Source organism: Emydura macquarii, unplaced genomic scaffold (genome assembly GCF_026122565.2).
Source record: "Emydura macquarii macquarii isolate MOO-44397 ecotype Brisbane River unplaced genomic scaffold, CSIRO-AGI_Emac_v2 contig_1070, whole genome shotgun sequence".
NCBI lineage: Eukaryota > Metazoa > Chordata > Testudines > Chelidae > Emydura > Emydura macquarii.
In genome coordinates, this window is record NW_027131207.1 from 1,839,209 (window position 1) to 1,863,810 (window position 24,602).

Genomic DNA, 24,602 nt, shown 5'->3' on the forward strand with positions numbered 1-24,602 from the left:
TTTCTTTTGATTTGAAAGATAGTAACTGAAGGATAATTGCAAGGTTTCTGCTCCATGATTTGCATTGACAATGACAAATAGAATGTGAAAGTTAACAGATCGTGTAAGCTGCCAGCATTCTCAAAGCTTTGTCTGTCTTCAGTGCAATAACTAAGTTTATACTGAAATATTCTTTAGTTTTTTGGGTGACTTAAATGTCATATATATATATTTGCAAAGCCACATTAGAGTGATAGGTCACATTCCTGTTTTACATATGGTAAAACATATAAAAAGACCTGGTTTACTGACATAATGTAGTATATGGAAAACAATAGAGTATAACAGTAACATTTGAACGTGAAAAGTACCTAGACTCTATCAATAACAGAGGGACCTTCAGAACACACAGAGTGCCTTAAGCTGCTGAGTTTTAGATTCATATCTTGGTCCATGATAATGACATTGTGTAATTGTCATAATAAAATGCCTACAAAGCTCTGTTAATGTATATTCACTATCAGCCAGAGATAAATGCTGATACCAAGAGTAAGGAAAATAGAGTACCAGAGCTACATGTATTCCACTGAGATATCTCACGGCTACCATAAGTGAAGATAAGGGATTTTTTTATGCAGGAGAGAAATGTACATGAACAAAAATCCTCTGGTACAAATGAGTCTTCAATACACTGTTGTTTGCCAGAGGAATTATGCCTATTTACATAATACCTTGGAGAACCAGTAAGGCAGATGCATATCTCAGTGACATGATTCATAAACAGATGTTTCCATCACAAATGTAAGAGAAAACTTACAGGCTGCTGACAGCAATGAAAAGTGCATAAGGGATTACTGAACTGCATCTAAATTTAGGGCAGTTTAAGAGACCTATGTTTCAGTCCAGTGCACCATTTATTTCTTGACAGTTCAAATTTTCAATGTAATCCAAAAGATTTATCATTTTAAAATCTAGAAATGGATTCACATCAGAGGGCAAACATATAGCTTAGTAATTCTATGGAGTGTTAACACATCTTAGCTGTCATAATGTATCAGTGGCCAGTGGTTTACAAAAGGCCTATAACTTGCAGTCCAAGGACCCAATAGAGGCCATGGGCTCACCCTGCCCCGTTTAAATTACAGTATCATGTTTTTAGAAAACCCACTAAAACTACTGAAGCAGCAAATTTCTTTTTCAATTTTTAAAATGTGCCCGTTACCTATTCTCCATGTGTACATAAACACCACACAAGATTTAATATTGCAAGCATCCGTTCAAATGACGCAGACTCAACATACTAAAACAAGAACATAAAAATACCTCTCCCAGCCTCTCATGCAAAACCTAAACATAATGATGAGTTTTGTTTTTTGCTCTGGAGGTTAACAAATGCAGGCTTATTCAGGCCACTTGAAGAAGTGAATTCCAGGTTTATTCAAACCACTGAGAGAAGTGAGTTCCAGAGTTAAGGACACTGGGCAAACTCTCATTTTAGCCCTCAGGCATTCAACTCTAGTGAGTGTTAGCCAGAGTTCACCAGTTGACCTCAAGTGCCACAGCAGGACACAGGAAAAGATGTAGTCTCTAAGGTAGTGACAAATCAAACCACGTAAGTCTTGAAAGATCAAGATCAGTTCGTGACCTACAACTGGTAATGAACAGGAAATCAGGGCAACCTATGGACCACTGATGTATTTCAATCAATCTGCAATCAACCCATCCATGCACCTGGGCCTCTGAATTATGTACTAGCCAATGTTTCTAAGGAACCTCCAGGGACTTCCCAATCTCCAAGAGCACATTACGGTAATCCAAATAGGAAGTGCAAAAGGCAAAAGTACTTATTGCTGCCACCCATCCCAGTTCACCTTGCCTGATTTGTTCTGCATAATGTCCCTGGCTTTCTTTACGCCTGACATGAACAATAAAAGGTCCTGCTTTGGTTGGAAGCTGCTCAGCTCAGATCTTTATTCATATATCTCAATATTTTCCACTACGGTTGTAAGTCAGCACTGTGGGAACCAGCTCTTCTTGTCAGTCACCAACTGGAAGAACTATTATTCAAAAAGGCACAATAGAGATATGAGATAGGCCAATAAGCAGGACATTTGGCCAAGATTTTCAAAAGTAGGAGCTGATTGGTGCTTAGCACGTTTGAAAATCAGGATACTGATTTAGGTGCCTAAATCTTTACTTGAGAGCCTTACTATAAGCACCCCTTTCCGTCCCCTCATTTTGGACACAAAGGCAATGAGAGAATGGCAGAGAAAACAATGTGCACGTAAAAGGAAGGTTTCCCAGAGTGAGGAAAGAAAACAAACTTACTCCTATTTATTTTGGTTCATGACATGTCAGAGCTACCTTCGTGCTTGTTGATTCCCCTGCAGATGATACATGTTGGCAGTAGACACGGTTAAAAAGTCAGCATTTGCCTACAGCTATCACAGAATGGTTCTTAGAATAGGAAGTAACTTGCAGAGCATTCCCTTGGTAAATGCTGGCTCCTTATGGCAATCACAGTACCACTGGCACAATCCCGCTTTATCCCAGCTTCTAAATTCTAATGCTTCAGACGCCGTTCATTCCAGTGCTAAGAGCATGAGCATGACTAGAAAACCACAGCTAACCCACCACACATACTAGTCTATTATGTGAGCACTAGAGGTACCTTATATCAGCTTTAGAGGCTCTTCTTAAATGAATGTATACTTAATGACCCAAAGAGGACAAATCTAAACACCTTACCATAAACACATTTTATATTCCATTACTTTTTAAAAAGCTGGAAATCTACAACTCATTCAGCAGTCTATATTTGACCTAATGCTGTGCAGACCGCTCAGAAAAAGGTTGCACACAGCTAAAGCACAGGGAGATGTACCTATTTATGGAATGTATTCCATTACAGTAATGAAAAAAGAGGCTCAGCTAAATGAAGACTGACTGAGGATTGAATGTATGGGTAAAACTGCATTTACAGTGAAAATCTATTCAGAAAAGTGACTAGGTAAAACTACCACCTTCTGACTTAACAGATCTACTTCCTGAGTTTATTTAAATTAGCATAAGCTGAAGGTAGTGGCAATAATACATTTTTACCCCTTTTCACCTTCTGTTAGCCCTGTAGAGCCCTTTAAGGGGATTGGGGCTCAGCCGCATAGGTGCCAGGCTTAGTCCACCTACCCAGGGTAGAATGGATGAATAAAAGGGTCACATGATGCTCTACACAGACACACACAATTCAGTTCCCAGTGGAGGATCTGGGACATGCAAGTCTGTAGAAAGCAGGAGCCAGCAAGGAAGCATTGGTGGAAGTTTTGTGTTACTTTGAATTTTATGCTAATAAACCAGACTCCCAGAAGGGGAGAGTTACTGAGAAAATGCCCACAGTGCAAAGTTTTCTTAATTAGGGAAACTAAGGCAGCAGCAGGCCCCAAAGCCAAACTGGGTAAGCACTGCTACAAGAGCCAAAGAAAAAAAGAATGTGTTCTATTGTGTTTTGCGCATCATCAACCTGATTGTTTAGTAAAGGCTTGTCTACATGGGGAAGTTAATTGGCATAGTGATAGCAGAATAACAACTCCTGGTGTGAACACTCTATTCCCAAATAAAAGTCAATTTTATACCAAAATAGAGCATCCAAGCCAGGATTTATTCTGGCTTAGTTATAGCGCTATAGCTTATTTTGCTATAGCTATGCTGATCAATTTCCCTATGTAGATAAGTCCAAAATTGCATTCAGTTACACCTGTGCAGAGTGACTGAAGACTGAAGTACCCAGGGAAGACATCATCTGAAAACAATGGGGTTGCAGTAAAGGAAAGTTTAGCTTTCAGGACTTCTGTTCCTGTTAATGATGTGTGAGAAGATAATATCCAGTTTGCCTCAGAATGCAGACTGAATTTACAGGTCTGGCATCTTTGAACTTGCAAAGTGAATACACTTGATATGGACAATAAACATGGCACTCAACAAATGCCATCTTTACAGTCACGCTTCAAAACTAAACAACTCTTTAAAACTTACTTTTAATGGGTCATCTTATTTTCAATAGATTACATTCCAAAAATGAGAGTCTCTCTGCCTTTAGTCATCTGAACACAGTATGCTGTAAGTAATATCACGGAGTTATTTGGGAAAGCAATGCTTCCTAAAAGCTCACCAGATGAAGATACTGAATAAGGTCACATAAGAATCAGAATAATATCACTTCTCAGAACACATGCACCAACCCTGGCTAAACCATTAGTAAAATGAAGAAGATAGGATTTTAAGACAAAGGTTGCAAGCTCCATAGCTCCAGACAGCAAATAAAAAATAGCATGAACATTTGGGCAGCTCTTAATTATTAAAAGCATGTATGAACACTGGACTGGGAGAGACAGCAGTATCTCCATCTGATCCAGTGACAGAGAACTAGCTCAGTCTGAAAGAGCCACCATCGGCATCATTGTAAATTCCCTGCCTGAGAGGCTGTGCAAGCACATTCTGATTTTACTACATGTCGTTTAGGCCTCATCCAAATCCGATGTCATTTGTGACCTGAATTTCCTCCAGCACAGCTGGAACATGATAATGTAGCTCATTTGTGAGCTTACACTTTCCAGCTCGAAACTGGGACTGCCAAATGGAGCTGTGTGTGCCCTGTGAAGACTTTCAGACCTGATATATTTTGAAGGAAATATTTAACCAGTGTAATAATGTATATAAACTGCTAAACTAAAACTAACTTGCTATTGTGTATATTGACTACTTGCAACTACGGCATGCCCAGGATTAAGTTACTCTTGGAACACACAGCTAGAGATATTGGGCCAAAGTTTGTACTCAGTTACACCAGTGAAACTCCATGAGCTTAACTGAGAACAGAATTTGGCTTATTATTTGTAATTTCTTACAATATATTTAATTCAGACACCTATTATATCTTTCAGTACCTTAGTAGATCTTTTTGTTTTCACACGCTCACAATGCAAATACTTTAGCTTGAGGCTTGCAATAAATTTTCTTTGCAAGTAATTTTCATGATCTTTACTCAAGTGAGATCTGATCAAATAACTAGTTGTGAAGTTCACAAATCATGTGCAAACTGATCCTAATTTTTACAAACGTATTTGTTATATATAATTAATCAATGAATAGTTTATGCATAAATTTTCCAGAGTGACCAGTATAATATCTCCTCCTTTTTATACATATACTATTCTGAAGACATACAGGGAATTTACATATCCATACATCCACCCACCCACCCACCAAATAGGTGGACAAAATATCCATGCAATAAATAGTGGAGACATGCATGCGATAAATTGCAGAGCCTTGTGATCCATTTATTTATATTCACTTTTGATTACCTCACCTGCAGCTGCCTAGAAATACAGCTCCCCTTGGATTTAATCTGGCATTCCAAGCTCCAACAGAGTTTCAAAAATCCACTATTTAAAAACAACTACTTGGCATGGAAACATTTGCTCCTTTCCCTGCAAGTGTTGAAATAAACCCCATCCCACCCCGAATTACACCTGCCTCATGCCCAGAAAGGGCTAGATTCAGTTCTGTACCAGTATTTCTATTTAAACAAAACTGATAGGGTTAATGTTCAGCCCTATAGGGCCAGACATGGAAATGCTGACCACTGGAAAAAGGGATTTCTCCACTTTCCAAAGGGACCCAGCCATTGCTGATCTTTCTTGAAGGCCTAAGATACAGATTTAGAGTTTTCTCTGTTTATCTATAGAATAGCTATTGTAGATTACATTTAGAATTTTTTATGTCACCCTTTGAGCCCTGTACAGTTGGTTTCATGGTAACTAAGGCACCTGGCTTTACAGGCCCAGAGATGGGGAAGGGAGAAATAGTGCCAATAACTCTCCAAAGCATTCCCTAAAATATTATTTTCTGTCAAATAAGTGGCATATACGACACACCTGATGGCTTTGCATGGAATAAGTTTTATCAGCATCAATTTAGGACAGCTGCATCATTTGTGAGTGGCAACATAATAAGTGAGTTATTCAAGTCATCCCCAAACAAATGCTGGCAAACCTGTTGCTCTTTGTAAGCTGGCAGGCTTGTCTCTCTCACCAACAGAGTTGGTCCCATAAAAATATTTCCTCACTAACCTTGTCTCAACAAACCTGTATATCACACCACACCTTGATAGAGTTTCGCTTTTTCTGCACACACCCCATCCAAACTACTCCTCTGCATCTTCCCTACTTCTGATGATGTAGTCCCAGAATTGCTCCTCCACTCAGGGTAGTAAAACAGGGTTTGTTTAGTGAGAGGCCCCCAATGGCTTTCTTCCCTACCTCATAGTTGTGCCTCTTAATGGGGTGAAGTGAAGACTCACTGACTCTCTCTGTCCTCTCCTGCTGGATGTTTCAATTAGGGGGAATACTGAGTGGCCCACTCCCTCTGCCCAGGCGGCAGCTGTGCTAATGGGAGAGCCTCGTAGCAGCCACCACACTATGCCCTCTGGGGGATTGTGGGGACAGGAACTCATGTCTACAGAAGTCATGGGGAAGAAGGGGAAGCTAACCAAGACTTATTGGAATGCTTATTGAGCATCCTCCAGTTCCCCCCCCACCCCTTTTTTGTGATCTTACGTTATAGGTGCCATTTTTCTGGTTGAGGTTAGTTCCTTCTGAACTGGGAGGAGTCACCACAAAGTATTGTGACATACTTGCTTCCCCCTTGGAACTGGAGGCCTATCTGCAGCTTCCCTGCCTTTGTAGGACTAGGAAACTGGGAAACTCCTTCTTTGGAGTACGTAGTACTGCATATGTAGTAACTATCACAATGATGTTATGGAAATGAGTTTCCATAGGTCTCTGTCTGTCTGAGTTCCTGTTGGAATGATTATTTGAATGTTGCTAGAATTTAATTTATTGTATAATGAATTGAAGATGTTAAGATATTTAGGACTTTACAGAGATGTCTTTTTATAGCATTTTAAATCCAAATAAAAATATAAATACTGTTACCAGGCCACTGGGACAGCCTTCTAATAATGTCTTAATTAAATGAAACTTGCCTAAAAAAGATGGTAGCTCTTTGACAGAGCACAGTGCATTGCAAAGCTTTACGCACATACAGCTATGAGAACATATAATTATAGTATTGTTCCCAAAACACCTATCGTATTTTAAATATTTTTTGAATAAATAATGACACAGACCTCTAAAAACTAAGCTGTCCTGGTGGTAGGGCAGAAGCACTGTCCTGGAGGAGGCTTAGAGTCAGGGATAGCCTTGTATTTTGTTTTTGGGGTAACCTAGTGGAGACCAGACAGAATACATAACAGTAGCTACCTGGAGATGGAGAAAGGAAGTAACAGAATGGCAACTAGAAATCCTCTATGCCACAGAGTGACCCAGGTAAGAGTTTGTAATTGTATGGGAGAAAACGAAAAATGAGCTCAACAGGTACAGACACTACTGAAGAAGTGGTAAGAAGCTAATACTTAGTTTTTTGAGCCATTTACTACCAGAGGGGGAAAACCACGATGAAATGCATTCCTCGGGGGACAAATAATTAACCTATTTAGATTTAGTAATGGCCATGGATATCCCATATTTGTTTTTAAAACTCTGTTACATAGAATCTTGTTTGTAAATAGATTTTATCCAGATTTATCTCAACCCCTATTCCTTTATCCAGGTTACTAAAACGCTATATTTCAGTTGGAATTTACAATACAGCATTTCTACACAATCCTTCTTCAGAGCATCAAAGTAAAGTTTAGAGCAGTCTCTTCTAAATGCTCATCATCCAGAAGTTTCATTAAATGAATGTTTTGAGTCCACTTGCTGAGTTGAAACTATATTTGGTCCATTCCAAATTATTTTGTTCCATTAGCTGTATTTCCACTTTCATCATGAGCTCTGGCAGAAGCCCCACTGGTTGGAACTAAACTGAACTCAACACCAGAAAATGTACTCTAGAGATTGGCAGAGGGATGGACTGAATGATTTAATAAATCTTCCCCATCTCTAATATCTATAATTCCAAATATGAAAATGTTTTCATCTTCAGAAGATCTGGATGGGTCTTCTCTCCCATGAGATTATAATCTTTTACACTGCTGTAATGTTTTAAATGTTCTCTATTCCATATCCTTGTCATAGTTTATCAACTATTTATCTATTGCCTATCCATTAGGGCAATGCAGAAAGCAGTTGTTCATTGATTTCTACAGGAATTGTATCTTTTCAGATAAGTTGAAAAAACTTGCATGGATGAAAATCAAATACATTTGATAACTTCTGTGTGGTAGACGATAAGCTAACAATAGATTATTTTATAAAGACCAGAGCTCTATCAATACACTCCTCACTTGTTTATAACTTTCATCCATTTATCCTTTCACAACTTTTACCCAGAAGCCATTTTATATAGTATAAAAATGTAGATTTATCCTGGGTTTCCTTAGGCCATATTTCAGGGTAAAAAGAGTCATGATCTTGTAGGGACAGATATTCACAAAGAGTGGGTTTTGATGCTGATGAATTGTTACTTTCAGCTGTAGAATTTAATTATTCTAATTCTGTACAGCTGCTGTTAATACATGGTGATGTGCTTGTCTTCTGACACTTCAAGAGAAGGCTGAAATGTCTTTGCTACATTCAGAGTGCCAATAGGAAAAAGTGCCTCATTCTGAATAGCAAATGTGACACTAAGACCTGTGTGAAGATCCTACTGGCTTGGAAGATAAATCCAGCTTCTTTGGATTTTGTTTTTCAGCATCACTTGAGCATTTGTAAGATTTCTTAAAAATGATCTAGAAAAACAAACAAAGGAAGAAAAGAAAGAAAAGAAACAAAGCCCCAAGATTAAGTTTATTTCGAGTGTTGGAAAAAATTAGGTAAATTGGTTCACTCTGCCTGATTGCTACAGTCTCTCTGCCTGACTCCACTCCCCTCAGCATCCCACATTGATAAAGGTCATGAATGCTAATGTTCAGCCTCTTTTTTGCTTCAGATTTAGTAGTCAGTAAGTCTTATTTATATGGGGCAAAATCTATGAATGACAATCAACTGAGGGGCAACCTCTTCCTAAGCTTCATCCTTCAGGATACCTTGGAATATACAGATGGTCTGAGACAGATAAAACATGAATGAAGACAGCTAGAGTACTAGTGGCAAAGAATCTGAGTCCAACCAAATGCACCATAAAGAGTTTTGAGAATCTTATGAGCAGGAAGCAATAAAATTAGTTTCTTTCTTCCACCATAGCACAATGACAACCCATGCAGTGGAACTGTTCTTGAAAGTGGCTTTTATGGAGAATTCTCAGTGATTCCATCCAGTGGCGGAGTCAAGTATTTCTTGCTGGAAAGAGGTTTTATTATACTGCATAGACTAGATCATTTGGATTCAGAAAGAGCTTTCAAATTCTAAAGGGGAAGAGGCAGTTCTAGAAAGGACAAAACGCAGCACCTTCTCTGCTTCAGTTTCAGCCAGTATCTTTAACTGAAGTTGTGTTTAACCACAGAATTGACTATATTTCAGTTGTAGGTTTGATGAGCATCCTGTTAGCTAGTAAATTATTGTCCATTATTTTGTTATCTTTTACAGTTTGGGGCTGTATCCCTTTAAACTGAAGTCCATTATCCATTAAGTCTTCCTAAAAGATAACATCTGATTGAACTCTAGAGAGAGTTCTGATAACCTATCAGCCCTTGTCTACTAGAGAGTCATAAGGGTGAAAATCAATTTACATTTAAAAAGGGAATAGTTGGTTTCTCTCACAGAGTGACAGGGGTAATGACCATATATTGAAACCTCTTGCAGGGAAAAAAAACTATAAACTGTAACTGCAATAGGATATTTAAAGAAGAAATTTTACAGTGAGGATTGGCATCCTGGACAGAAAATATGAGAGCTGCAGATGATCAGCACTTCTCAAGATCAGTCCCTCAGTCACTACTTAAGAGTGGATGTTAGTTTGGCATTTTTTATAAGATTGATAATACTCATTAATCCACGTTTTTACACTGGTGCCCATCACTGCAGCACGTTGGAAAGAAATTCTTACTAATGTCAAGGAGAATTTTTCTGAGCTTTATTCAGTAATCAGAAGAAAACATTCCATATACTGTAAGCAGCTTAAGTTGCCAATACTTACAGAAAATTAAATGTACACAAAGTGGCCTATTTTTAAACTTGGCTGTTTAAGAGTTAAAGTCAGGCACATAAATACCTATTGTAGGCAGGTCAGGGACTGTAGCTGCAAAGTGCTGATGATCTCCTGGGAGATGATAAGCTGCTTCAGCTACAAAAAGGACTTCAATGGGAGTTGACTGTGCATGGCATCTCTCAGGAGGTATTTGTAGTTTCAGAATTTTCAGGGACGTAATGGAAATGGATAATGCTAGTGAGCATCGTAATATAGCAAGCTGGATGTTTTCTATTTGACCTCTGGGCCCTTAAATGGAATCAAACCAAATGGCAATAAATAAAATGAGAGAATGTAAGAGATGACAAAACCATTGCATATTTCCTCTCTGAGAGCTATTTGGGCCATGTGTACTTCCACCAGTGTCAGGTTATAGTGGGTAAAGGAATTCCTGTATGCGTTTACAAAGTGCTTTGGGATCCTTTAGGATGAAAGAGACTCTCCTATATTAATATTAATAACAAACCTCCGCATGTTCAGTGTGTTGTTGCCATGTAAACCTAAAATCAGAGTCACATTTACTCTCTCAAAAATGAAATTCTAGGAGAGCAAAGAAAAACCACACAAAGAAATAAATAGTAGCAGCTATCTCTGGGTATAACTAAGGGAGCCAGTTCTGCCATCCTCACTAATGTACTTTTCTTGGGGGAAGTTCATCCCTAAACAGAAGAGTAGCATTTACGGCCCACTTAGCATTTATCTTGAAGGCTCAAGTGGTATGTAGGCCTTGTCTGGGCTCTCTGCAGGGGGGTGCACATAGTCCCATTGAAGTGAATTGGACCATCCGTGGAATAAGCTGCAATTCAATGTGGGAAAAAGTGGCAGAACTTAGCCCCCCATTAGGTAAGCATATTGTCAAAAATTAAGCAATAAAAAGAGGAAGGAAAACTAAGTTACAGTACGATACAGACAGCTAATGAGAGTGGAGAGACAACATTCATAGAACAACTTCTACTGTAATTCTGACCTCCCTCCACCCCCCTTGCCTCACAGGAAAAGTACTGCATTGCTACAAACAAACAACGTGAATTCTGACTCAAAACACAACCTCTCAATTGCTGGATTCTCGTTTCAGACTCTGTGAGCATGGCACTTCAAAGCAACTCAATATCTCTCCTTCATCCACTGTTACGAGACAGCTTTTTATGCTTTTATTTTTAATGTATGCAGTGTTGTTGTACACATGTTGGTCTCAGAATATTAGAGAGGCAAGGTGGGTGAGATAATATCTTTTATTGCACCAACTTCTGCTGGTGAGAGAAACAAGCTTTCGAGCTGATACAGAGCTCTTCTTCAGGTCTGGGAAACCAACTCAGAGTGTCACTGCTAAATACAAGGTGGATCAGTTCTATTTTAGATTGGCATCTCATACAAGGAATAAGAGGGGATGAGGGACTGTAAGAGGCATTACTATTATAGCTGTAAGTACTTGATTCCCTTTTGTGATAAATCCAAACTCACTTTGTGTGTGTTCAGTGACATCCTGTTTAGTTTCTAAATATGATCAGTATAGTACCAAAATGACTCCTTTGACACACCAATAGAGACGACTGGCACTGAGTGCTGTAAACAATACGATATTTAGAGAATTTTTGCTGTGGCTCTGCATGGAATGCTGATCTGAACTTAAACATCCTAAAGAAAATTAACATTAGCAAGTGAGGTAAATGCAATTAAAAACAACAACAAAACTAGAGTCTGGCACTTTGAAAGAAGATCACAAGACATGAAATGTAATAAAATAAGATGATCTTTCTTTTAGAATGTTGAGTTGCATTTTCACACCAGTGTTCTCCTTACAATGTTTGCTGGCAGTATGCAAGTGAAAAAATAAACACTGTACTTAAAAGGACACTATCAAGTATTTCTAAAACATGGTTTTATTTGTTTATATTTTATTTTCATAGAAGTTCTTTCATAAGATTAAGACTAACACTATTGCCATATCTGATTTTTAAATTATTTTATTTTGTGGGTCTGAGGATCTGCTCCCAGATCATCTACAAGGATTCATTTTGATTTGGAAAACAAACTTTTCTATTGGGATCAGGCTTAGCTCACTTAACCCAATCCTACTTGCAAAGCCTTGGAATGAGTCACAAGTAGCAAATTCTCTCTTCGCAGCTCTTTTGTTTATATTAGAAAATTTGTACCAACGTAACTAACCCAATTTAAAATTGATCTAGCTACATCAATGCAAACCTCTATTAAAGATAGGATTTAAGGGATGTTTGAACTGGTTTAAGTGCATCTTCATTAGGGATTTGTACCAGTGTAACTAAATCAATTTTAAATCAGTTTAGTCACACAGCTACAACTTTTCTAATATAGAGCAGGTCTAGAATACAACATGCAACTAGCAGCATGCGTTCAAAACAGTCACCTCATTTGGAGATTGAACCACTTTTCACCACTCTTTTTCATTTGCTTTGCTTCTCTCCTCCTTCCACTCTCCTGTTCGTAACATATGGTATGTATGCTTGCATAGTGCCATACAATATGACGGACACATCACACAAGCAAGTAGATAGCACATTGCCATCAGAGCTTGCCTCTTGTTTGCAGAATGTGATAGGATGTGAAAAGTGTTTTATGAGAGCATTTTGCAAATCTGGGCCTCAGTGTTAGCAGCTGATTCCACAACCTTTACCCAGAGGAAAAATAGATTAGTGTAACGATAATTAGTGTGTACAGATAGTCCATATGTACAGCTACAGATAAAAAGATGGTAACTCCTTCCTCTTGATCTCATTCTATGTCTTGTCCTTTTTCTGTCTATCATCTAAATAACTTCTCTGAGGAAGGGACTGTCTTTATCTGTTCTGTGCACTTTATCAGCACTGAAAAGAATATAATAAATAAAATCTCTGTAGTCCTGCACAGACTGCAGCTCTAGCAATGCAAAAACATGACACTGAAATCATTAAAATAATCATGTACCTTTAAAAATAGCCAGGCTATCATCCACTTGACCACTTTTGCAGCCCAACAGACATTTTTGTAGAGCTCGGTGTTCACTACTCCAGGGTCTACTACATTAGCAGTCACATGGCTCCCGTCCACTGTCAGAAGATGCTGTAGTTGATAGGTAAACAATACAAGGGCAAGTTTGCTTTGGGCATAGGCTTCATGGGGTGAATAAGAATATCTGTATACAAAAAACAGAGAGACATGAATATAAACAGAAGAAAAATGACGTAGCACAAATACCACCTTGCCAGTTTGCTGAATTATACAGTCAACAGCAACACAGTAAGTAGGCACGGGAAAGCCTTATCACTTGAAAGCAGATTTCTTGTTATAGTTCTGATGATTATTTTACTAGATCCAATGGCTTCTTTAGGGAAAGTATCTTAGATAAATATACATGTTAGCAGAATCTGTGATGCAAACAATTTGGGTATCGTTTTCACTAGAAATGCTGAAATATCAAGCCACAGAATGCCCCAATCTCACTCCTCCTATTATTAATTATTATTATTTATGACTTATACAGCCTCAGCACCTATTGAGCCCTGATCAAGGTTGCATTATGTTGCCCCAGATCACCATCTAGTATTATGACAAGATACAACAAGTGGATAAAATGGCAAAAGAGGGTGGCGGTTAGCATGGGGACAAGGTAATTAAAAGTTGTACTACAGAAGTCATAAAACCTTTAACACTGGAAGATAACTAGTTAGAATGAAGGTTTAAATGGAGCCCATGACAAACATCATATATTATGCAAACCTATAAATGATGGAATCTATGTCAAAACATTTATGTTGAGAACCCATGTGCCCCTTCGTGACTCAGATGTTGGATGTTCTGGTCTTTAAATTCCTAAAACTCAGCCTTCTTAGCTAGTAATTGCTGATTACTCATGTTTCACTTCTTTTTTTTTATTCTGTCTGAATGAAGAATGCTACTGTCAAGCAAATTAGTAGGTATGTCACTTAAAATACTCCCCCAGATTGGGATTTCAGCATCACTTCCATGAATTCCACTTCCATGACAATTCTGCTTCTGTAATTACTGTAGACCTTTCATTTAATCTTTCAGTGATTCACAGAACCAAAAGTAATGGCTAGAATGATTTTCTGTGTTTTGTTATGCACAAAAGAGTATGTGCTGACTGAATAGTAACTATTTCTCAGAATTCGGTTTATTCTTTATTCCCCATTTAATACCTGGCTTTCAATATTCTGTATACTTGACTAATCATCCTTCAGATGGAACAGTAGGCCTCTAGCAAGCATTCTCATTTCATGCAGATGTATAAGTCCACTGAAGCTACTTAATTGTTAGCAGTGCCTGGATGCCTACAATCCAGTCATTCAGGAACTTTCAGAAGCAACAGTGACTCTAATAGCCAAAGCCTTTCATTTTCAGTATTTATCAATTTTTCCTCAGAAAAATCCTCAGCTTTTGAAAAAGCTAGTGTTTGGATTTTACTGTTTACATCAAAATTTTGGCTTTTTCAGGACCTGGGAATTTCTTGGAGAGACGGACAGGAAGTCGGGTCCTGGCAGCCGAGCCCACCTGACTGCTGCAGCGACAGGCCTTCATGGAGCCGAAGGTGACGTCCCATGAATATTGGGGCCCCTTGCCAGACAGAGCCCTCTCCTGACTCCAGCTTCTCAGTACAACCCCCGAGCCGGGGAGGGAAAGGGGTTCTCTCCAGCAGGCCTATCAGTACTCACAGAGTGCAGCCTCTGCTCCCTTCCTGATGCAGCCCTTCAGCGCAGCTCCTCTCTGCTTTCTCTGCACAGTGGAGGAGCAAGAAGGGCAGGGGGCCAGGCCCTGGCAGCCAAGACTACCCAACTGCTGCAGGAAGCAGAAGGCTTCCTTGACTGACACATGGGGGATAACCCTTCCTGTCCCTGGCCCCCAGGAGATCCAGACAACCCTGCCCCTATGCTCACTGTCCAATAAAAGATATTACCTCACTCACCTTGTCTCACTGTCCAATAAAAGATATTACCTCACTCACCTTGTCTCTCTAGTACATAGTACAACGTTGAAATAGTAATAAAGAAGATCATAAGAAGTCCTAATATCAGCCAATTGTTTGAGCTGTAACACAATAGATAAAGTAGCTCGACCATTATACAGATGTGAGCTGGATCTAGGAGTGGACTAGGACATTTTCATAATGAATAAAAACCACTTTAAGTGTTACTGCACTGGAAGAAAAGTGACTGAGTTAGTCAAAGTAGTGCAGTTATATTTTAGATTCAATAATGTATGCACGTCTCTGGAAACACAGTCTGGTCCAAAACACTCAAAATGTCACCTTATGCTTCATGCTTCACCTCAATCTTAACTTTTTAAACAGCTGCACTAATGTAACCTGCCCTAAGTAATTTCCCTTTTTTATTGTTTTTTTAACAGGATAGGAGTACCCGTTCAGGGACACCTGCCAGGAAAGACTTGTCCTAGCCATTTTAGGTGTAGATTGTGTGTGTGCATATGTGGTCAATAGCAGTGGGTGTATATAAATCCATAGTACAAGTTACCACTGGGCATCAATTAACCTAGGTTCAAAGCAGATCACTAGATGACACCCTGGGTATGTAACGGAATCTAACCTTAACAAATTATTTCCACAAGGAAAACTATAAGATGCTAAGTCAACTCCATAGAGACAGGAAGATTAAGAACATCATTCAAGTCATTATGTTAACTTTCTTATTTGATTACTGATTGTGCTCATACAATGATCTGAGCAATTATTGGTCTTAAATTGTTTTCTTTTTAGTTAACCAATTTTAATTTGTATTATTGTTAACTCCTTGATTTGCTTTATTTGATTTATCTAATAACCTCAGTCTAATTTTCATACTGTTTATAACTTTAGAGAAGTATGTTAGTTAGTTATCTAGTGCTTGTTTATAGTCTTGAATAAAAGTAAAAAAACCACAGTGAATTGGTTTTCTCTAATCAAATGATAATGAGGTCAAAACAAACTTAATTAAAGGGACTCTAATTAAACATTAATAAAACATTTGACACGGGTCTTAAAAACCCTATTATTACTATAATACTATTAATTCCATTATTTCTAGTCTTACTTTTGTCAACTAATGACATTCCTCTCCCTCCTTATATGTGCTCACATACCATAATTGTATCCCCTATAATCCAGGTAGTAAAATATATATTTAATTCCCTAAATTTAGCCTCAGACACTATCAATTTTAATGGAAATCTTTCACCATCCTAGTTACTCTTCTTGCATTCTCTCGGCTTTCTCTATATGCTTTCTGTAGCATCTTGTACAAAATTGTGTAAGAAAATTGAAATCCTTCAACCAGAAGGATCTCAAAATGCTTTCCAGAGTATCTGCATAAATAATGATTATTTCTCCCACCAGTGAAAAGAAATCCTCTCTCAGGGGCATTCTGGAGTAGTGGAAAGTAAGAATAACTTACCCAACTGAAACTACAAGGGGAATTGAGGTAAACAGAATCCAATTAACCACTTTGAAATTTAGTTAAGGGCAGCAGAATAAACACCACCATTAGTTTTATGAAATGCTTTGAAATCTCCAGTGACCACAACTGATCGGAATTAGATCTGGGTGACAATTTTCTGTTTAAATTGTTTTTCAACGGAAAATGTGGTTTTTGACAAAACAATTCTGTCACACAGAGTCTGCTTTCCATGGAAAATTTTGACTTTTCATTAAAAAACTGTTTTGTTTTGTTTTATGGAAACCCATTTTTGTTCATTTTTTTTATCAAAAGGTTTGGGATTCTTTTATGAAAGGTTTTTTTAGTTTGGTCTAAATTTGCAGAGAAATAAAAAAAAAATTCCAATCCATTAGAATCAGGAAGTTGGTTTTACAATTCATACATAAGGGGCTATCTCCAACAGCAGTCCACCTAGTATCATGCTAAGGCATTGTTTCTCTACAAACCCAGTTCCCTGCCCCTGCTCCAGGTGAATGACCGAATCGCCAGGCTATCCACTCATAGTCACTTTCTCCCTGGTTCAATGAATATTTAATTATTTCATAAACAGTGGAACAACTTCAACAGGAGAGATTATTAAAGACCCACCACTACCTCATCTCCTCCTCCGGCAATGTTTTGTGAATCTAACCCTTAATTTCCTTTCGTCTTATTAAAAGAACCCAGAGCAAAATGTTTAATTTCAGGTCAAATGAAACGTTTTGTGCGACCCAAACCAATTTTTTTTGGAACTACCAGCAAACCGAAAAATCAGTTTTTTGCCCAATTCTAGTTAGAATAACACATCAAATGTCCTCTCAATGCCATTTCTAATCCTGAAGGCTCTCTTCCCCACCTCCTCTTGCTTGAGCAAGAGCCTCAGAGAGAGACGTGAGTGTGCTGAGATCACAATATAGAGCTATGTTTCACCTCACCAGTGCTGGCAGTTTGGATTTTCTGACCCTACCATTGTATGTTCTACAGGTCAAAACCCTGATGCCTCCTCCCTCTCCCATCATGTCCCCTCAATTCCCAATTTGTTTAATTGGCTACAGGGCACAGTGTCCTAACATCATACTGCAGTTCAGCCAGATAGCTGTGTCCTCTATCAAAACCTGGAAACTGCTGCACAATGTGGGTAACATGTTTTAAATGAAAGACTGCAATGCATGCCTTGGGTTGAATCAGTTTACATAGCAAAAGCAGGCACAATCTATTCAAATGACGGAAGTTTCCTAATTATTTAAGTTTTAACCTTGTAATGCATCACTGTTGCTTAGTCAAGAATGTAAAGACCATTATTAACAGACAGAGCCATACTGACAGAGCTGTCAGATTTTTAAATTTTGTTCCCTCAGAGAATGGTATGCAGGAGTTTAAAATGTCCTCTAAGCCTTTTAAAAGATTTTACAGTTTGTTTATTTTTTAACAGAGCTACATAGTTGCTCTGCAGAACGTAGGTGCATCTTTTCTGGCTATTTTTTAATAAATATTTATTTGATCTTTTTATGATAAATCAGAGCCAGAGTCCAAAATATTGCTCATTATATGTACGAAGGTTTCTTGTCTGTGCTACATATTTGTATCATCTACAACCACTTCTCAGAGCAGTAGCGTGCCATGAGGGCCCAGTCGTTGCCCTCCCCCCCCCAGACCGGTGCCTGGGGGCATGGTTCCCCCTCAGTACGCCACTGCCTCAGAGACTCATTTTCCATTGATGTAAAGGAAAGGAAGTAAGGAAAGGAAACCAGAGCCCAAGAAAGGGCAGAATGGGAGGAAGTGAGAAAATATGTATATTCCTGCTGGAAAAAAAGTCGTATTACTTGGAAACAAATAAACATAAAGGAAAGATGTGGACAAATTGGAGACTGTCCAGAGGAGAACAAATAGGTTCAGAAAACCTGACCTATAAGGAACGGTTAAAACAATTGGCCAGGCTTAGTCTTGAGAAAAGAAGATTGAGGGGAACCTGATAACAGCCTTCTAATATGTCAAGCGTTGTTATAGAGAGGACAGCAATCAAGTGTTTTCCACGTCCACTGAAGATAGGACAAGAAGTAATCAGCTTAATCTGTAGCAAGGGAGAATGAAGTTAGATATTAGGAAAAACTTTCTAACTATATGGGTAGGTAAGCTCTGGAACAGGCTTCCAAGACAGGTTGTGGAATCCCCATCACTGTTTTTAAGAACAGGTTGGACAAACACTTGTCAGATATGGTCTACTTTTACATGGTCCTGCCTCAGGACAGGGGGCTGGACTTGCTGACCTCTTGAGGTCCCTTCCAGCCTTACATTTCTATGATTCCATGATATACAATAATGAAATAGAACTAAATTAAAAGAAACTGACACACTGAATTATCTATATTTCATCAGAGAGATGTGTACAGTACCTGTCCTGCTACCGACTACATCTACCACATACACTGCACACAGTTATCCATTTTGCATGCATGAGTATTTTGATAGCTCAGCCCACACTTTTTTGTGCGTATGTGGTATACACACTTTGTATATTACTGTTTGAAAATCTGGCCCTAGATACCTAAGTTCAGATACCAGAATTTGAAAATATTAATGTTAGTATTTTACCTGACTCTCTTTTTTAGTCAATATAAGACCAAAGTGCAGAGCTTCCTGAACCATGTGGCAGATTGGTGCCTAGATACTCCTGTGATGGGCACATTAGAAATGCCCCATGCTAGTGTGGTTAGAGAAATCAATGGAGCTACATCAATTTATACCCTGTGTTGACAGGATTTCTTGGACAGCCAGTTAACAGCCAGAGTCAGAGTACATTTCTTAATCCACTCTAGCTAGAGCCGTTGTTCTGACTTGCAGTGGAAAGAAAGAAAGGGATTAACCGATCAAGTCTCAGAGCTTCTTCTGCTCTCTGGAATCAGCCATGCCATGCCTTGTGTTGCTAATACACAGATTCATTTATAATATGTGGGAAATAAAGAGTGAATTCCGCTCTCTTTTTTTGTAAGCCTGCAGCCTGGAAAGAAATGCTAAGGCACCACATTACAAACAGGACTAATAAAAAAATAAATCAGAGTGGGCCTTTGCCAGCATGGGCACCACTTCCCCTGCAGAAAAGGACATATCCTTGTAATATGGCTGGGGTCCTCCTCCTAAAGTACCAAAGTGAGATACTGAGAGGCTTTCTTCCACTCTCCCATGTCCACAGAAGTGGGCTGAAATCTGAAATTTATGAAGCTTGACAGCAAAGGCAACATCCCTCAAAGGCAAAGTAGTATCATCCTTTTTAAACAGGTTATTATGAATGACCAGTGTACCCTTTCCTTATCTACTTCTGAATGTTAATGTGTTGTTTTAGGAGTAACTACAGGACATCCACAGGAAACAAATCCACATATAGATATTGGTGCAAATCAATATTTAAAAAATACCAGGTTTTTTACAACTACAGAAGCTCAGTAATAATTACTTGAGCTATTTGTTACCATTTGAAGTAGCTCAATAAGAAACATGAATGGTAATTCATGTGTTCAATTCAGAATCCTCACAATAAATAATATGCTATGTCATGGCTTTGTCACAAGCCCTTTGGAAGGGGCAGCACATAGTTGCATTGTCCCCGGGAGTAGACCAAGACTCTGAGAGTCACAATCTAGTCCTGGTTTTCCCTTCACTTAAGGGGAAGTAATTTGCATCAGCTGTATGCTTGGTACAGACTACTTCCCCAGGTGCACTGCCGAGGCCCTGCCCACTCCCCACCCACATGCGGGGAAGCGCCTCCACACTCCTGCAGTGCACCAGGGGGCAAGGGAGCTCCTCACACCCACTTCATCACCCACACTGATGCATAATGAGGGTAAAGCTGGACCAATAATACTAAAAACAATGCCTAACCTCTCGTATATGGTCATTTTCCATTTAATAAAAATATTTAAAGTAACTCACTCCTTGAATTATTTGTAGTCCCTAATACAGATATATCAATATCTTAAATATCTTAAATATTATTATTATTATATATATAAATAAATTATATATTAAACAATATATTATATATATATATATATATATATATACACAAGTATCTTAAATATAAATATATTATTTCTTTTCTTGCTGGCTTCTGGAAGGCAATGGGGATTGGTGATGAACAATAAGCTGTTGCCAATTCAAATCCAGCAAGCTTAATAATGATCAAGAGTTATTACCCTTGAATGGTCCATGTGAAATAAGTTGGTCTCAGTCCAGTGCCTTTAGGAGGTATCCATATAACATATGTTTTCATCCTATGAGCTGCTGAGTGTCTTCAGCTCCCACAGACTTGATCAGGCTGTCTTAGCAGAGACTTGAATGGGCATTAAGGCTTGAATGGGCATTAAGACTGAATGATCCTCTACCCACAGAGTTGGTAGACAGCTCTGGGAAAAAACGCTGAGGAACATTGGCCGGACTGAGAGGAAACGCTTGCAATGTCTCTATTCTATATAGTGACAGAAAACTTTAGTCTCTCAGGCTGTCAGTCTGGCACTAAAAAATGCAGATATATTCTTTTTAATTATCTCTGCTTTTTCAAAGTTTGTTTTTACATACACAGGGTAACAATACAGCTGAGGAGTCACAGAGATACACAGTCACCAAACTCATTAAGTTAATTTAGTAACAGAAAGAATAAGAAAAAGAACAGGAAAACTTTTGATAAATACACTAGAAGCAAGAGGATGACCAAGGACAGGGTAGCCTGTTATACAATGGTGTGGGAGGGGAGAACAATAATAGAAAACGTGGAAATGGCAGAAGTGATAAATGACTTTTTGTTTCAGTTTTCACCGAAAAGGTTAGTAGCAATTGGACGTCTAACACAGTGAATGCCAGTGGGGATATGAGGCTAAAATAGGGAAAGAACAAGTTACAAATTATTTAGACAAGTTAGATGTCTTCAAGTCACCAGGGCCTGATGAAATACATCCTAGAATATTCAAGGAGCTGACTGAGGAGATATCTGAGCCATTAGTGATTATCTTCAAAAAGCCATGAAAGATGGGAGAGATTCCAGAGGACTGGAAAAGGGCAAATATAGTGGCCATCTACAAGAAGGACAAGCCAGGGAATTACAAACCAGTCAATTTAACTTCAGTACCCGGAAAGATAATGGAGCAATTAAGCAATCAGTTTACAAACACCTAGAAGATAAAAAAGTGATAAGTAACAGTCAGCATGGATTTGTCAAGAACAAATCGTGTCAGACCTACCTGATAGCTTTCTTTGACAGGTTAACAAGCCTTGTCGATAGTGGGAAAGTGGTAGATGTGATATATCTTGACTTTAGTAAGGCTTTTGACATTGGCTAGCATGACCTACTCATAAACAAATTAGGGAAATAAAACCTAGACGGACCTACTATAAGGTGGGTGAATAACTTGTTGGAAAACCATTCCCAGAGAGTAGTTGTCAGTGGTTCACAGTCAAGTTGGAAGGGCATATTGAGTGGGGTCCTGCAAGGATCAGTTCTGAGTCCAGTTCCATTCAATATCTTCATCAATGATCTAGATAATGGCTTAGAGAATACACTTATAAAATTTTTGGATGATACCAAGCTGGGAGGAGTTGCAAGTGCTTTGGAGGATAGGATTAAAATTCAAAATGAAGTAAATAGGATGAAATTCAATAAGGACAAATGCAAAGTACTCCACTTAAGGAGGAACAATCAGTTGCACACATACAAAATGGAAAATGACTGCCTAGGAAAGAGTACTGCAGAAAGCAATGTGGAGATCCTGGTGGATCACAAGCTAAATATGAGTCAACAGTGTTATACTGTTGCAAAAAAACGAAACATCATTCTGGAATGTATTTTCAGGACTATTGTAAGCAAGACACAGGAAGTAATTCTTCCTCTCTACTCCCTTCTGATCAGGCCTCCACTAGAGTATTGTGTCCAGTTCTGGGCAGCACATTTCAGAAAAGTTGTGGACAAATTGAAGTAAGTCCAGAGAAGAGCAACATAAACTATTAAAGATCCAGAAAACATGACCTTTGAGGGAAGATTGAAAAAAATTGGATTTGTTTAGTCTGGAGAAGAGAAGACTGAGGGGCGACATGATAGCAGTTTTCAAGTACATAAAAGGTTGCTACAAGGAGGGGGGAAAAGATGGTTTCTTTAACTTCTGAGGACAGGACAAGAAACAATGAGCTTAATTGCAGCAAGGGCGGTTTAGGTTGGTGTACAGGATTGGGGTTGTCCCTTGGCGTTGGCCTCAGAGAGAGGCCATGTCACTTCGTAGTCCGTGGTCTGGAAAGTCCCTGGACACAAAGATGGGGAAGGGGGGGGGAGGTCACGTTTGTCTAGGTGCCCAGCCCTTCCGGCAGGGTGGGACAACCAATAGATAGGGGGCTGGGCTGTAACCAGGCAGCCCCTCCGAAGTCTATCAGCCAAGGCCTTCTGGCCAAGCTGGGCAGTAGCCAGCTATGGGCTGGCCTGTAGCCAGGCAGTCAGTCCCTCCAGGAGTCTGTGAGCCCAGATCCTTTGGTAGGGCGGGGCAGCAAGCAGTACAATCTTGGATCTCAGGCAAAGGAGAGCATCTATACGGTCCCAGGCTCACAGCAGCGGGTGAGCACTAACACAATCCAGGGCTCACAGGCAGAGGGGTCAAGCACCACCGAGTTCACAGGCTGGGGTGAGGCTTCCACCCCAGGGTGGGACGTCAAGAGGGCAGGTGGATACAGGCCCTCCCGACTCCACCACATCCCAGCCAAGAGCCCTACAGTGGTGGAGCGTTCCGCCACTGGGTCAGCAGGGCTCCAGCCGAAACGTGCCGATCGGTGCTCAGGCATGAGCACAGCTGGACTGCGGTCGGCTACCTCCGAGCTACTTCCTCCACCCCCTTTACAATGTTCCTGCCTCCAAGGGTTGTCATCTGCCTCCTCAGGTATGTGACCAGTGGCATTCCCAGTAGCTCCTCAGCATCTGGGCTGTCGAGCGGCTCCGGCAGATCAGGGGAGTCCTCGATGCAGCTGGAGTCCTCGCCAGGCTCCCACTCCAGCAGCGGGCAGGAGACGTCCTTCTCCTCCAGCAGCTGTCCTATGACTGAGCTACAGGGCCTGGCTTTTATATGTCCTCTTCCTGTCCTGCCCCTGTGCTTCCAGCAGGCGGCTTGTGCCGTACCAGGTCTGCCCACCATGTGATGTGGGTCGGCCCCTCTGCGTCTGCCTCAGAGGGAGGCCACACCACATCATTACAGTTGGACATTAGAAAAAACCTCCTAACTGTTAGGGTACTGAAGTACAGTACTAAATTGCCCAGGGAAGCTGTGGAATTTCCATTATAGGAGATTTTTAAGAACAGGTTAGACAAACACCTGCCAGGGATGGTCTAGACAATGTCTGGCCCTGCCATAATTGCAGAGGACTGCACTAGATGACTTCTCAAAGTCCCATCCAATCCTATGATTCTATGAGTCTAAGATAATCACCAGAGAAGAAAATGATTTACTAAAAACACTCAAGAAATCTCATGAAAATCCTTTCCCCCTCCTCTTAGGAAACAGAAGGCGGGAACAGAGTTGCAGTGCCAACAGGTACAGACAGAACTCAAATGCCTGAGTTTTCTGGACTTGAAGGATGATCCAATTCCTAGATGCAATGGATTTATGAAACCTTAGTTATATAAGGCTGCATGTCACCAGAGGCCCCCATCCAGCTGTCAGAAAAGATGTGGGATTAATAAAAGTATGAAAAATGAAAAACAGCTTTTGCAGAGAGGATTTTTATTTGGCAAGTCTAAAATGGCAAAGTTCGGCAGACAGTAAAAGCAAAAAATAAAATGTTTCCCTTTGTTTCTTACTCGGAATTATATTTGATTTGAGGCTTTTTTGGTTTGCAGTCTTTTCTGTCATGTGATTTTGTTTTGACCTTAAAACTATTTATGGCACACTAAATTCTCTTCAAACTGGATAAAGCCAATAATCCAACACATCAAAGTCTTAGAAGTGTCATTTATGATTCATATATGTCTCCTGAGAG

The 24,602-nt window shown here is 39.5% G+C and overlaps 1 protein-coding gene across 1 annotated transcript in view; it reads right to left on the minus strand.

The window, feature by feature from the left end:
• ZBED1 (zinc finger BED-type containing 1) overlaps positions 1-24,602 on the minus strand; it is a 229,456-nt gene that overhangs the window by 20,833 nt on the left and 184,021 nt on the right. Inside the window, exon 6 of the mRNA XM_067545726.1 lies at positions 13,105-13,312. Coding sequence (XP_067401827.1) covers positions 13,105-13,312 — 208 coding nt within the window. The remainder of the gene's footprint in view (positions 1-13,104; positions 13,313-24,602) is intronic.